Consider the following 15,876-nt stretch of genomic DNA (forward strand, 5'->3'; position numbering starts at 1 on the left):
CCTGCACCTTCTTCTTGACCTCTTGCTGTATAATATACGAGATATAACGATTCAAGTCTGCAACAAGATAGAGATCATAGGAGACCGGGGCTGGTTACATACTGAAATTCAGTCCAAACAAATACAAAACGAAAATGAAACAGTGAAGTGAGGCCAAATTATGGTTCTACTCTAGCAAGGGAAGAAAATATTGAACTCCACCAGTGACAAACTTAAGAGGTCACAGAAGAACCAAGGATTTCTCGTACTAACCAGTCCTAGGATCCTAGTTCACTAATAATCAGTGTGACTTCACAAAACCAGTCTTTGGAGATGTCAGTGCTATAAAAAGACTTTATGACGAGAGTTGTCGAGGTAAGTCACATGCAGTACTGTCGTGGTCAGTCAAAACTTATCTTCACAGTCAGAAATGTATTTACGACAGAGAACATGCGACAGTATGGCAGCATGACAGGGAACCTGGGATCCACATGACAGTATTGCAGTGTGACAAGGAACATGTGACCCACATGACAGTACAGCAGCATTACTGTCACAATCTGGCTTACAGAGATATATAGAACTGGATGAGATGGTCCACAGAAGGTTACGAAGACAGTACCTTACATAAAGAATTTCGCCACAAAGAGGTTTGCAGATATAAACTTATCATCCAAGAAGAGAGAGAGAGAGAGAGAGAGAGAGAGAGAGAGAGAGAGAGAGAGAGAGAGAGAGAGAGAGAGAGAGAGAGAGAGAGAGAGAGAGAGATTCTCAGCCAGTAATATCCCCACACTCATGACAGAAATCATATAATTGCCATACTGCTAAGGGCCAGTCATCTCGTACCACAACACTTTGGGATGACTTGCTGACTTAAATATAATTGGAAGCTACAGAAAAACATGGTCAAGAAAAGGTGAATTCTGATTCACCACAACATTTTGAAACAAACACAAACGTGTATTAATCGATCTGTCATCTCCAGCAACACTCACATCATATAACTCATTTGTCTCCAGTTGCTTACTTATATTTCTCTAGGGAGGAAAGGTATATTTTCTCTAAAACCAACTGCGTAAGTGTTTCTTACAGTCAACTTGAGCCACATATATACCGAAAGTGTAAATGTTCTCAGAATTATCTTAAACATCCGAGGGCACTTAAAATCTTTGGGTTGCTGGATATAGCTTGATCCTTCCTGAAGGCCATAATTACCCTGATAGTAGTCAAATCAGCGTCATAACTACTCTAAAACAAGTTTTTCATCAGTATAACTTACTGGAGTGATGCGTCGGTAGGTCGACTTCCCACCGCCTCTACCGCCATCTAGCAACATTCCTCTCTGAAAAAAAAAGAAATTGGAATGATACTTGAAACCATACTAATGCATTCTGATCAGTCACCGTGAAAAAAATCAAAACACAAACTGTTGGGGAATCTTCGCAGTAAGTAATCATCCAATTTTGGCATCCGTAAGATGCATATGTGACATATAATCACTTTATATTCAAAGGTTTATGATCATTTTGTGTTTATCTGAATGATTACGTGTTTGCGTAAATAGCGAGGAGGGGCGGGGTGGGGTATAAATTAGGTGAGGCCCTACCTCTCTATTTTCCTTTACCGTCATAAAACAACTTTTGGACGCTCTATACTTTCCACTTGATATATTGCACTTCTCCATCACTCTCTTACTATTAAGTATTTCTTGATATCTTTGTTTGTTACCTACATTCTTGTTTTCCCTGGTACATCAATTTCTTATTTCATATCTACATCAACACTATTATGCAAATCATAAACAAGAAAGTTGTGATGGTCTATTTGTTCTTCAGTGTTCCAACTTATTGCACCCTATGGCTATCACCAACTTCTTGTAGCTCAGTTACCTTTCTTGACGTCAGATCTCTGTTACACAACGCTAGACATTCTAAGAGAATCTGTAATTGTGTGATTACTTATTGCTTGTTCACATACTGAGGGGAGGGAGACTAAACTGAACCAACAACTCTTAAACTTGTACCATTAGTTTGGTTCGTAGCAGACACTGTTCGTACCATATACTGTCTTTACCATACAATGTTCGTATCAAACGTTGTTCGCACCATACACTGGCTAAACCATACCTTATTCGTACCATACATCATTCTGTGGAAAAAAGTATCCATTTACTTATTTTGTAACGTTTAGCTCTTGATCGGTAATTTTACTAGATCATCTCTGCATAAGAGCTGGTATGACTTCTGTCACTTCGACTCACAAACTTCGTTGTAATGGTCTCTTGCCCCTCCTCAAGGGGTAAGTTGTAACCGTATCGTTCCCTCTCAGAAGGGAAGTTTCATGGCCGGCGTCCCTCCCTGCATCTTTACTTCCTCACTTGAGTTACAAAATATGTCGCCTGCCGCTGACCCTTCCCTCGCAGATATATATTTCGCAGAAGTAAACCATGTCTTAAAGTCTATATATTATAAATCTATTTTCTGAACATCTTTATGTCCATATCCTCAACGTAACTGTGTGCATTTTTTTATTTTTTTATTTTGTGTATGAATGGGAGAATGCGTGAGCTTGTAGGTTTAATGCCAACAAATCCTCCCTTAGATGAGGCGAAGAAAAACAAAAAAAGTATCGGCCTGGGCCAGGGAGGGGAACGTAACAGACACCAGACTACTGGCTCACAGCGCCACCATTCGCTTTCCGCAGGGCATAACAGATCCTTGTTTAGCAGATCCACTTCAGTCCGAGAACCATTTGCCTTTTCTTGGTATGATTTCTGACCTCTAGATATTACTCATGTAAGCAGTCATTTTGCCGTAGGGTTTTTTATTGATAACCTTAGTCTTCCCTTTAATCCCAGCCCAAAAAAGTTTAAAAACCACGAAAATGTATTCATTTTAGCTATTTTAGCTGTTGTCATACGATAACATCAGTCCAAGAGTTATATTGTGTGTAAAGTAATCAAAATACTGTGAGTGAGAGCATATAAACTTACCTGGATACAGAAATGTAAGAGTCGTCACTGGACATCAACCACACGTCAAACGGGACACAGCTGTAGTTGATTGTTTATGGTGTGATAGCATTTACTATATATTTCTGGCTTAGTATGTGTTATAATACAAATTAATGAATTGAATCAATACGAATTACGGTCACTTATTTTCTAAAAGAACCAATGCAGAATCAGTGAATGGCTTTTTCATTATTTATTTTAGAATATCCACCAGATGCCTCTTTCGAGCCTTGTCTCAAACATTAGTGGCCACAACACGTGCATGTTCAGTTCTTGAACTTGATAAATAGCTTACGTTTTATTCGAGGTCCTTTATTGATAACTTCGTAACTACATGACACCGCAAGACACATGGCAGAGTAAGCTTACGGCAGCAGTCCCGATAACATTAGTGAACTATTTGAGAGACTGACAAGAATCAAAATATTACTATCTCTCGAAATCAATATCTCCATAGTTAAGACTATGAAAATAGCAAGAGGATGGATAAAGTAACAAGCTCAGTTCGTACGTCATGTTCCAGAGACGTAATAGAACTAGTAAGTCTTCCTATATGTATCATACACCCAACCCGAAGCTACTATTCCATTAGTTAATTGTTTCACTGCCTATATATCAATTGCTGAATATAGTACATTTTTTATGATTGCATAAGTTTTCCTTGACTTTTTGCTATTTCAAATTTCCCTGTCTTTTCCCTAAATCGATATAAACTTAGGGAAGGTCGAGGCGGAGCGGGGCGAAGGGAAGCTGATCGCCAGAAGACAGGCCGAGGCTGGGCGGCGATGGGGAAGAGAAGGTGGCGGGGGGAGATGAACCCCACGAGGTTTACGTAAAACTCACCCCACATGTACACGCATATAGCCTCTTTATTATGTGTATTACCAACTGTATATTTTTAGCCGAATGGTGTCTTAAATCCAGTAAACTGTTATTGATTTATTTATTGATTTATGTTACATATACTCAGATAGAGATGCACTCTTGTACCAAAAAAGAGGTTATATAAAGTAGATGGTGCACGAATTTGCCAACCTTCCCAGGTCTAGGGAAGGGAAATAAGTACAATAGGATATAAGGCGAGAAATTGTACTAGAGTCATTTGTGTGGAGGTCGTATTTCTGATGTAATTCTTATATTCAGTTTATCAAACAGTCCTCATTTATATACCAAAAATGATCTGCAGAATTTTCCCAGAAAAAGAAATATGAATGGTGTTAGCATCTCATATTACACTGTATCCATATATTACACTATCTATATATTACACTATCCTTATTTTGACCAGTATGAATTACTTGAGACTAATGGAAGGTAAGGGACATGCACTTATAACTCCTTACAATGACAACAGTTACTGTCATATATGTATCATGTCATTTTAGTTACTCAAATTTGCAGGGTTCAGTATTTCGTAAGTTTTGAACGTTGTTATATATATATATATATATATATATATATATATATATATATATATATATATACATAATTTATAGAAAATTAAGATAATATAAGGTTGTCTATTGCAGATGATGAGGGTGGCAAAGTGCCCCAACGAGGAGCTCTCCTTCACCAACTGTGTCATCGTTAATGAGAACGACTTCCCCCTCAAGGTCAAGTACGTCACAACCATCACTCACTGTCTTCACTCCCCCTGCAATAATGATGATAATGATCATAATAATAATAATAGTAATAATGATAACGATAATAATTTTTTTTTTCAAACTATTCGCCATTTCCCGCATTAGCGAGGTAGCGTTAAGAACAGAGGACTGGGCCTTTGAAGGAATACCCCCACCCGGCCCAATTCTCTGTTCCTTCTTTTGGAAAAAAAAAAAAAAAAAAAAAAAAGATAATAATAATAATAATAATATGATTCGGAGCTTTCCCTTCCAACGCCTTTCTTAACACTACGACCTGCCACTCTGCATGTTACACAGATCAACAATTTTGACTTACGTTTCGATGAAATATGTTTCCCTTATTGATTTTGAAACGCTGAACACGGAAATGACCGTGAAAACACTCGATTCGCTTCGGTTTCCGAGAATAACTCACTACCTTACGTTTTCGATGTATTGATCCTTGGGAGTTTGCACCGATCTAAACGCTGGAGCATTTTTATTCATGAAAAGTTATTCATTGAAAAGTTATTCATGAATTCGTTTGATGAGCAGAGGCGGTCGCAATAGCTTGCTGGATTCTACCAACGGTAGGTGTAGGACGTTCTTTATTCCTTGTTTCAGTGAGTCTGGAAGCCCAATCCCTCTTGTAATGGAAAGTCTTTGCTCGACTCTCATTCACACAGGAAACAGCAAAGCTTCGTGTACCCCTGCTGCAGTCCAAGCAAGACAGCAACAACCTTCAAGTCGCCACAAAGCAGACGTAGATATTTGTCGCAGTTTATAGTCAAAAAATGTTTCATGTGACTGTTATGTGATTTTTCATATGGAATGCTTGACCAACTGGAATTAACAGCAACGCGTTGCCATCATGCAGAGCAACTTAAAGATTCAACTCTGACGAGTCCGTCTGCATGATAGCAGACGACGAACTTACCTTCAATCTTAAAGGATGGAGTGAAATCTTTCTAGCTGTCACGAAACGCGGACAATGTCATTTTCATCATGGAGATTCCACTGTTGCAATATCAAGCCCAACAGTTCTGCCTTACTCTTCGACAGTTCCAGGTTTCAGACTAAGTCGCTTTATTCATTCAGCGTGACCCTGTGTAGTTCAGACGTCACGTTAGGTGCAAGATCAGTTTCTCTTGATGTGAATGGCTCACGCCATTCATTCTGTCCGACCCTCGAATCCAGGGGAAATATGTCTAGTGGTTCCAGAACGGTAAATCCTTCACCGTGGGGTACTTGGTGCAAAGCGGATAGTATATTCGGACATCTGAACGTTCACTTTTCCTTCTAGGAAATACCTTGCCGGACTGGAGCCACCATGCAAAAGCCTCACATCGCCAAAACCAGTGAAAATCGGGACCCACCCTGTACCTTCAAAACCCAAGTCAATTAACAATTTTAAACGTCACAGTTGTTTTCAGCACCCCTGAATCAGTAAAGATTAGCTGCTTTCATTCCCGAAACATTCTGGCGTTTGATCGGAGTTATTTTTCCTTTTCTTCTTCTCTCTTTAACCCTTTTCATACTTTCGTTGAAGCCTAGCTTCCTCAGGACATACGTCCCTGACTGTGGAACTCGACGTGAAAGATGGTGAGAATAATACTATAAATAATTAAAACAATAACTTCATGGATGTAGATAGTAAAATATGATTTCCCATCTATCAGAAAATATGGTGTGGTGTATAGGAAAAACGGTAGTGATACTTTATGAATGATTCACACTTGGAAATTCAAATCAAATTTCGGTGTTTTTCATGCATGGCCTTGTTTCAGTACGTTATGTACAAAAATTAGGGGAAACTTTCACCAGGATAAAAAAAAAGTTTCAATTCTTATTTATTTTAGTTCAAACGGGTTGATTGCGGACCGGCAACTGTGACCACAAATCAAACCTAGACGGGCTCATCCCCAGGCTACCCCGTGAATGCTGATTATTGCACCACAACTTCCTGAAACCTAGCCTTAAAGAAACACATCAGTCTTACCCAAACTTTGAGCTCTTGTACAAAAATGACCAGTTTTAGAGTCGTAGCGGAGGATATTTTCTAGAGATGTTGTTTGTGTTGACAGGATAACCTTGGACGGTAAATCCAAACAATGTTATATGCTGTGTCGTTCAGGTTGTAGCATGTGCTACCATTATGCAGATCATACACCATCATATGTTTGCATCTCATTCAGGGACCGTTAATCATTCAAGGAAATGTTGTGTTCTTCCTAAAAAGAATAAATGACATGAAGAGTAAATAAAGATGAACGACCGTCAAGGGTGAGTTTCAGTGAACTAGAGATTATACAAGTACAAAGACTAAGGTTACTCAGGATCATCTCCTAATGCTATTGATTACGAGGATGCTGGATGCTTGCATAGTTGTCTCCTTGAGGTAAACTGATTACTTGTCGCTACTTGTAGGTGATTAGTAGCGAGAAGCTGGAGGAACACACTGTCACAGAAGAGTTGTGTCCACCAGGGATTGGTGCACCAGTACCTTGCCTTCGCATGTCCCCACATTTGACTTCTCTGTTCACATGTTAGAAAGTCAATCCCATGTTATATGTAGTGATGTTCTTAAATGTAAGCAGGATCGAGTCTCTGTAAATTGATTCATGTTTGCCCAGGTACATACAAGTGACGAACGACCAAGGAAAGCATTTCATATACACCATCCGACATGATCGTGGGGTTAAGCCAGGCCACATGGGCTTTAATGCTATTCATCGAAAACAAGCATTGCTTTCACTGGACCAAGAGGTAAGAACCATATAATAACTAGCATTGTTTTAACTGGATCAAGAGGGATAATCAAGGTAATAATTAGTATTAACTAGCATTGTTTTAGTGGATCAAGAGGTATGAGCCATTCGATTCCCAGTCGACACTATACCTTAATGTTTCAGCTAAAATGATCATGAAGAAAGACAGACAACCTGTCTGTGACTATCACAAGTGAAAAAAGTGAATATCTGTAGAGTCAATATTTATGACAGCATTATGGTAATATTAAGTGTTGATTATGCCATAATGTAATGTTGGCAATGTCAAGTGATCATTTAACCTACGAAATCATCCTAAAATTTTTGTATGATTATTTTGTCGTGTTACTCGTACCGTATGTGGTAGAAACTACTGCTGGCATGTCGCTTTAATCAAATATATAAATTCTTTGGTAAACATTAGGAACTCTTTTGGTTGTTGGACAGTAAAGTGATGGGAATCAAATGACAACAATTTCTTCAACATGTGATTTATCAACTATCTTTGTACACAATTGGTCAGATCCAAGTGGAGCCTTACGTACACGACCCGCAGCGACAGCTGATAGGCACAATGGTTATGGAGGCTGACTTCCTCCAGAAGAAGAGCACCACCAACGAACCTTACAACACAGACCAAATGGCTATGACTTTCATGGAGCAGTTTGCTAAGCATGGCTTTACTGTGGGTCAACCGTTAGTCTTCAAATTCCAGGACAAAAAGACGCTTTCGCTCAACATCAAAGAAATTGAAGGTTTGTAAGAAGCTAAGTCGTTCATTAAGGTAGACTTCAAGATGCTATTACTGTACGAAATAAAAATAATAGCTGTATCATTTTCACCATCTTAAGTTTGAACTAATCACTTTTAGTTTATGATGATCACACTAGTCCGTGATGATGATATGAAGGTGAAATCGAACTTTAGTAGTTCATACAATTTCATTTAACGTAATTTTTTGTACGTGTGGCACGACGGTTCGTGGAGACAATCCACCTCATCAGGTGCCAGTACTTAAAGTTATTGAGATCACAACACAATTGATTCCCGCTGACCAACCCCAATCTGTATAGATCACAGATTAGTGTAGCATTTATGGATCTGGAGAAGGCAAATGATAGAGTTGATAGAGATGCTCTGTGGAAGGTATTAAGAATATATGGTGTGGGAGGCAAGTTGTTAGAAGCAGTGAAAAGTTTTTATCGAGGATGTAAGGCATGTGTACGTGTAGGAAGAGAGGAAAGTGATTGGTTCTCAGTGAACGTAGGTTTGCGGCAGGGGTGTGTGATGTCTCCATGGTTGTTTAATTTGTTTATGAATGGGGTTGTTAGGGAGGTGAATGCAAGAGTTTTGGAAAGAGGGGCAAGTATGAAGTCTGTTGGGGATGAGAGAGCTTGGGAAGTGAGTCAGTTGTTGTTCGCTGATGATACATCGCTGGTGGCTGATTCATGTGAGAAACTGCAAAAGCTGGTGACTGAGTTTGGTAAAGTGTGTGAAAGAAGAAAGTTAAGAGTAAATGTGAATAAGAGCAAGGTTATTAGGTACAGTAGGGTTGAGGGTCAAGTCAATTGGGAGGTAAGTTTGAATGGAGAAAAACTGGAGGAAGTAAAGTGTTTTAGATATCTGGGAGTGGATCTGGCAGCGGATGGAACCATGGAAGCGGAAGTGGATCATAGGGTGGGGGAGGGGGCGAAAATCTTGGGAGCCTTGAAGAATGTGTGGAAGTCGAGAACATTATCTCGGAAAGCAAAAATGGGTGTTTGAAGGAATAGTGGTTCCAACAATGTTGTATGGTTGCGAGGCGTGGGCTATGGATAGAGTTGTGCGCAGGAGGTTGGATGTGCTGGAAATGAGATGTTTGAGGACAATGTGTGGTGTGAGGTGGTTTGATCGAGTAAGTAACGTAAGGGTAAGAGAGATGTGTGGAAATAAAAAGAGCGTGGTTGAGAGAGCAGAAGAGGGTGTTTTGAAATGGTTTGGTCACATGAAGAGAATGAGTGAGGAAAGATTGACCACGAGGATATATGTGTCGGAGGTGGCGGGAACGAGGAGAAGAGGGAGACCAATTGGAGGTGGAAAGATGGAGTGAAAAAGATTTTGTGTGATCGGGGCCTGAACATGCAGGAGGGTGAAAGGAGGGCAAGGAATAGAGTGAATTGGATCGATGTGGTATACCGGGGTTGACGTGCTGTCAGTGGATTGAATCAGGGCATGTGAAGCGTCTGGGGTAAACCATGGAAAGCTGTGTAGGTATGCATATTTGCGTGTGTGGACGTGTATGTATATACATGTATATGGGGGTGGGTTGGGCCATTTCTTTCGTCTGTTTCCTTGCGCTACCTCGCAAACGCGGGAGACAGTGACAAAGCAAAAAAAAAAAAAAAAAAAAAAAAGTATATATATATATATATATATATATATATATATATATATATATATATATATATATATATATTCCTGAGTCCACGGGGAAAATGAAATACGATAAGTTCCCAAGTGCTCTATCGTGTAATAATCACATCATCCTCCCCTGATGATGTGATTATTACACGATAGAGCACTTGGGAACTTATCGTATTTCATTTTCCCCGTGGACTCAGGAATATATATATATATATATATATATATATATATATATATATATATATATATATATATATATATATACTTTTTTTTTTTTTTTTTTTTTTTGCTTTGTCACTGTCTCCCGCGTTTGCGAGGTAGCGCAAGGAAACAGACGAAAGAAATGGCCCAACCCACCCCCATATACATGTATATACATACACGTCCACACACGCAAATATGCATACCTACACAAGAGAGAAATATCGTGTTTCATTTTCCCCGTGGTCTCATAGGAGTATACTTGATCACACGCGATATTGTGATCCTTTCCAATATATATATATATATATATATATATATATATATATATATATATATATATATATATATTTCTTTCATACTATTCGCTATTTCCCGCCTCAGCGAGGTAGCGTTAAGAACAGAGGACTGGGCCTCTGAGGGAATATCCTCACCTGGCCCCCTTCTCTGTTCCTTCCTTTGAAAAAAAAAAAATATATATATATATATATATATATATATATATATATATATATATATATATATATATTGTGACTAAGTAATGAGTGTGATATCTAAATTAGTCCATAACAGCTGATTTGGGGCAGTATTGCTGGGAAAGGATTAATCTGCAAATTGCGGAGGAAACTATGGAATGCCACATGATGTAACGAAATCAAATCACCAAGTAATTTATCCTTAAATATATTATTATTAGGGCTGATTAATTTGCCTGACTGAAGGATAAGTTTTATATAACCTAAGAGATTCTTGTTCTTGCAGCTGCTGACCCGGAAGCTGTTGCATCAGGGAAGAAAAGAGACCCACGAAAGATTGATTTTGGAGTTCTTCAGCCAAACTCTTCACTTATATTTGAAAAGAGTGAAGGCTCCTTCCTAATTCTTACTGGAAAAGCAAAGGTATGAGATATAGTTCAATTAGATAATTTCATTTCTCCAAAGGATAAGCAAAAATTTGTTCACTTAATGTTGCTGATGTTGACGGAAGAATACGGTGTCAAGGGAGATTTGTGACCACTACAAATATGTGACCTAGTGTAACACGTCAGATGTTTGGCGTGAAGAGCGCAAAATGCAAAAAATATTGCTACCAATATGTATGTTCTTGTTTGTCCAATGAGGATTCAATATTTTTGGCTCGCAAAGACATTTACCGTGATTTTCAGTATCAAATATACCATCTAACTGTGCCATTTACAATTATGTAGTTTGGTATATCTTAGGTACAACAATATCATAGATTGCATACTACAGCAGACTCGCCATATTATCACATTCTTTCAAAAATATTCACCTTATGTCACTTAAATCTACATGAAATATACTCTCATTAAATGAGCTTTTCAGAACTATAAGATTAGGCAACATGGAAGCAAAAAAAAAAAAAAAAGGAAGATTACAATAGACATAAGTGTGGGTGGTTATCTATTGTTCTCTATTATAGAGCCTTTACCAGTGTCTGATCCGTTCAAAAGCCATCAACTCGGTCTTTTCTTAACAGGAAGATCCCACCCATACACATCCACAAAATTCGACAATTCGCTGAATTACTCAGTATCTAATCGCCGCTGAATCCAGTGGGCCGTCCATCACCTCGCCGAAAAATGTTTTGTTAGGTTGTTTGCAGCCTTCACTTATTTCGCAGGTCACAAATTTCGCTCAACACCTCTTCATGACCATGAGAGTAATCATCATCAACATATTGATGACCCTAAATATTTTATGATTGGTGGAGATGCTATGACGAAACTGTATTGTTATCGTCATCAGGCAGCAGTAATACATATGATATCGATTTTCTTCAATCACCGACTTCTGCAGCTATAACGGATAAGCTGCTAAAGGACCACAAGGCCTATATTACTGCATCTTTTAAGGAATTTTCTTTATTGGAACATTCTCAAAAGGGCCAATTTATGTACATAAAGTTCACAAGGATTATCAGAAATCACACTTCTATGCCATAAAGGGCCTCAAAGGTCCTAGTTTCTTGGTGCAAAATGTCATTTTCCTTCTGAGCACTGGGGAAAAAGGAAGGTCCTACACGGTAGCATATCTAGGATATGGCAGGTAGGGCAGTTTCCCTGGGCGCCACACTACAGGTTTGTTTTTTGACATAATGCTACCCGATTAACAGTTTTAACAGTTTGGTTTTGAGATAAAGAAACGCCTACTTTTCAACTATAGTAATATTTTGCTACTATCACTTGCATTACCGCTTCTACGTTACAATTTTGATCAAATAAATCTTTAAGTCTTTACGAGTTTATATGAATTTAAGTTTGGCCTCTCTTCAACAATTTATAATTACATTGTATATATTTCTATCTATATCCACTGTATGTACATTTTTAATCAAGCCAGGGGCGCAATTTCAGCGCTTGCCATATATATATATATATATATATATATATATATATATATATATATATATATATATATATATATATATATATAGATATATATATATATATTATATATATATATATATATATATATATATATATATATATATATATATATATATATATATATATATATATTTTGCTTTGTCGCTGTCTCCCGCGTTTGCGAGGTAGCGCAAGGAAACAGACGAAAGAAATGGCCCAACCCACCCCCAATACACAATGTATATACATACACGTCCACACACGCCAATATACATACCTATACATCTCAATGTACACATATATATACACACACAGACACATACATATATACCCATGCACACAATTCACACTGTCTGCCTTTATTCATTCCCATCGCCACCTCGCCACACATGGAATACCATCCCCCTCCCCCCTCATGTGTGCGAGGTAGCACTAGGAAAAGACAACAAAGGCCCCATTCGTTCACACTCAGTCTCTAGCTGTCATGCAATAATGCCCGAAACCAATGCTCCCTTTCCACATCCAGGCCCCACACAACTTTCCATGGTTTACCCCAGACGCTTCACATGCCCTGATTCAATCCACTGACAACACGTCAACCCCAGTATACCACATCGATCCAATTCACTCTATTCCTTGCCCTCCTTTCACCCTCCTGCATGTTCAGGTCCCGATCACTCAAAATCTTTTTCACTCCATCTTTCCACCTCCAATTTGGTCTCCCACTTCTCCTCGTTCCCTCCACCTCCGACACATATATCCTCTTGGTCAATCTTTCCTCACTCATTCTCTCCATGTGCCCAAACCATTTCAAAACACCCTCTTCTGCTCTCTCAACCACGCTCTTTTTATTTCCACACATCTCTCTTACCCTTACATTACTTACTCGATCAAACCACCTCACACCACACATTGTCCTCAAACATCTCATTTCCAGCACATCCACCTTCCTGCGCACAACTCTATCCATAGCCCACGCCTCGCAACCATACAAGATTGTTGGAACCACTATTCCTTCAAACATACCCATTTTTGCTTTCCGAGATAATGTTCTCGACTTCCACACATTCTTCAAGGCTCCCAGGATTTTCGCCCCCTCCCCCACCCTAAGATCCACTTCCGCTTCCATGGTTCCATCCGCTGCCAGATCCACTCCCAGATATCTAAAACACTTCACTTCCTCCAGTTTTTCTCCATTCAAACCTACCTCCCAATTGACTTGACCCTCAACCCTACTGTACCTAATTACTGTACCTAATTATTATTATTATTATTATTATTATTATTATTATTATATATATATATATATATATATATATATATATATATATATATATATATATATATATATATATATATATATGTTATTTCTTATTATTTTGCTTTGTCGCTGTCTCCCGCGTTTGCGAGGTAGCGCAAGGAAACAGACGAAAGAAAATGGCCCAACCCACCCCCATGCACATGTATATACACACACGTCCACACGCGCAAATATACATACCTATACATCTCAATGTACACATATATATACACACACAGACACATACATATATACCCATGCACACAATTCACACTGTCTGCCTTTATTCATTCCCATCGCCACCTCGCCACACATAGAATACCATCCCCCTCCCCCCTCATGTGTGCGGGGTAGCGCTAGGAAAAGACAACAAAGGCCTCATTCGTTCACACTCAGTCTCTAGCTGTCATGCAATAATGCCCGAAACCACAGCTCCCTTTCCACATCCAGGCCCCACACAGCTTTCCATGGTTTACCCCAGACGCTTCACATGCCCTGATTCAATCCACTGACAGCACGTCAACCCCGGTATACCACATCGATCCAATTCACTCTATTCCTTGCCCACCTTTCACCCTCCTGCATGTTCAGGTCCCGATCACTCATAATCTTTTTCACTCCATCTTTCCACCTCCAATTTGGTCTCCCACTTCTCGTTCCCTCCACCTCCGACACATATATCCTCTTGGTCAATCTTTCCTCACTCATTCTCTCTATGTGCCCAAACCATTTCAAAACACCCTCTTCTGCTCTCTCAACCACGCTCTTTTTATTTCCACACATCTCTCTTACCCTTACATTACTTACTCGATCAAACCACCTCACACTACACATTGTCCTCAAACATCTCATTTCCAGCACATCCACCCTCCTGCGCACAACTCTATCCATAGCCCACGCCTCGCAACCATACAACATTGTTGGAACCACTATTCCTTCAAACATACCCATTTTTGCTTTCCGAGATAATGTTCTCGACTTCCACACACACACACACACACACACACACACATATATATATATATATATATATATATATATACAGACATATACATATATACACATGTACATAATTCATACTGTCTGCCTTTATTCATTTCCATCGCCACCTCGCCACACATGGAATAACAACCCCCTCCCCCCTCATGTGTGCGAGGTAGTGCTAGGAAAAGACAACAAAGGCCCCATTCGTTCACACTAAGTCTCTAGCTGTCATGTAATAATGCACCGAAACCACAGCTCCCTTTCCACATCCAGGCCCACAGAACTTTCCATGGTTTACTTCAGACACTTCACATGCCCTGGTTCAATCCACTGCCAGCACGTCGACCCCGGTATACCACGTCATTCCAATTCACTCTATTCCTTGCACGCCTTTCACCCTCCTGTATGTTCAGGCCCTGATCTCTCAAAATCTTTTTCACTCCATCTTTCCACCTCCAATTTGATCTCCCACTTCTCCTCGTTCCCTCCACCTCTGACACATATATCCTCTTGGTCAATCTTTCCTCACTCATTTTCTCCATGTGACCAAACCATTTCAAAACACCCTGTTCTGCTCTCTCAACCACACTCTTTTTATTACCACACATCTCTCTTACCCTATTATTACTTACTCAATCAAACCACCTCACACCACATATTGTCCTCAGACATCTCATTTCCAGCTCATCCACCCTCCTGCGCACAACTCTATCCATAGCCCACGCCTCGCAACCATACAACATTGTTGGGACCACTATTCCTTCAAACATACCCATTTTTGCTTTCCGAGATAATATTCTCGACTTCCACACATTCTTCAAGGCTCCCAGAATTTTCGCCCCCTCCCCCACCCTATGATTCACTTCCGCTTCCATGGTTCCATCTGCTGCCAAATCCACTCCCAGATATCTAAAACACTTCACTTCCTCCAGTTTTTCTCCATTCAAACTTACCTCCCAATTGACTTGACCTTCAACCCTACTGTACCTAATAACCTTACTCTTATTCACATTTACTCTTAACTTTCTTCTTTCACACACTTTACCAAACTCAGTCACCAGCTTCTGCAGTTTCTCACATGAATCTGCCACCAGCACTGTATCATCAGCGAACAACAACTGACTCACTTCCCAAGCTCTCTCATCCACAACAGACTGCATGCTTGCCCCTCTTTCCGAAACTCTTGCATTCACCTCCCTAACGACCCCATCCAT

At 39.5% G+C, this 15,876-nt stretch overlaps 1 protein-coding gene across 1 annotated transcript in view; it reads left to right on the forward strand.

Annotated features, from left to right (window-relative positions):
* Positions 1–15,876, forward strand: part of LOC139761999 (uncharacterized) — a 78,665-nt gene that overhangs the window by 26,079 nt on the left and 36,710 nt on the right. Inside the window, exons 3-6 of the mRNA XM_071686779.1 lie at positions 4,522–4,610; positions 7,251–7,383; positions 7,909–8,140; positions 10,752–10,888. Coding sequence (XP_071542880.1) covers positions 4,522–4,610; positions 7,251–7,383; positions 7,909–8,140; positions 10,752–10,888 — 591 coding nt within the window. The remainder of the gene's footprint in view (positions 1–4,521; positions 4,611–7,250; positions 7,384–7,908; positions 8,141–10,751; positions 10,889–15,876) is intronic.

The sequence above is a fragment of the Panulirus ornatus genome, chromosome 42 (assembly GCF_036320965.1).
Source record: "Panulirus ornatus isolate Po-2019 chromosome 42, ASM3632096v1, whole genome shotgun sequence".
NCBI classification, from domain to species: Eukaryota; Metazoa; Arthropoda; class Malacostraca; order Decapoda; family Palinuridae; genus Panulirus; species Panulirus ornatus.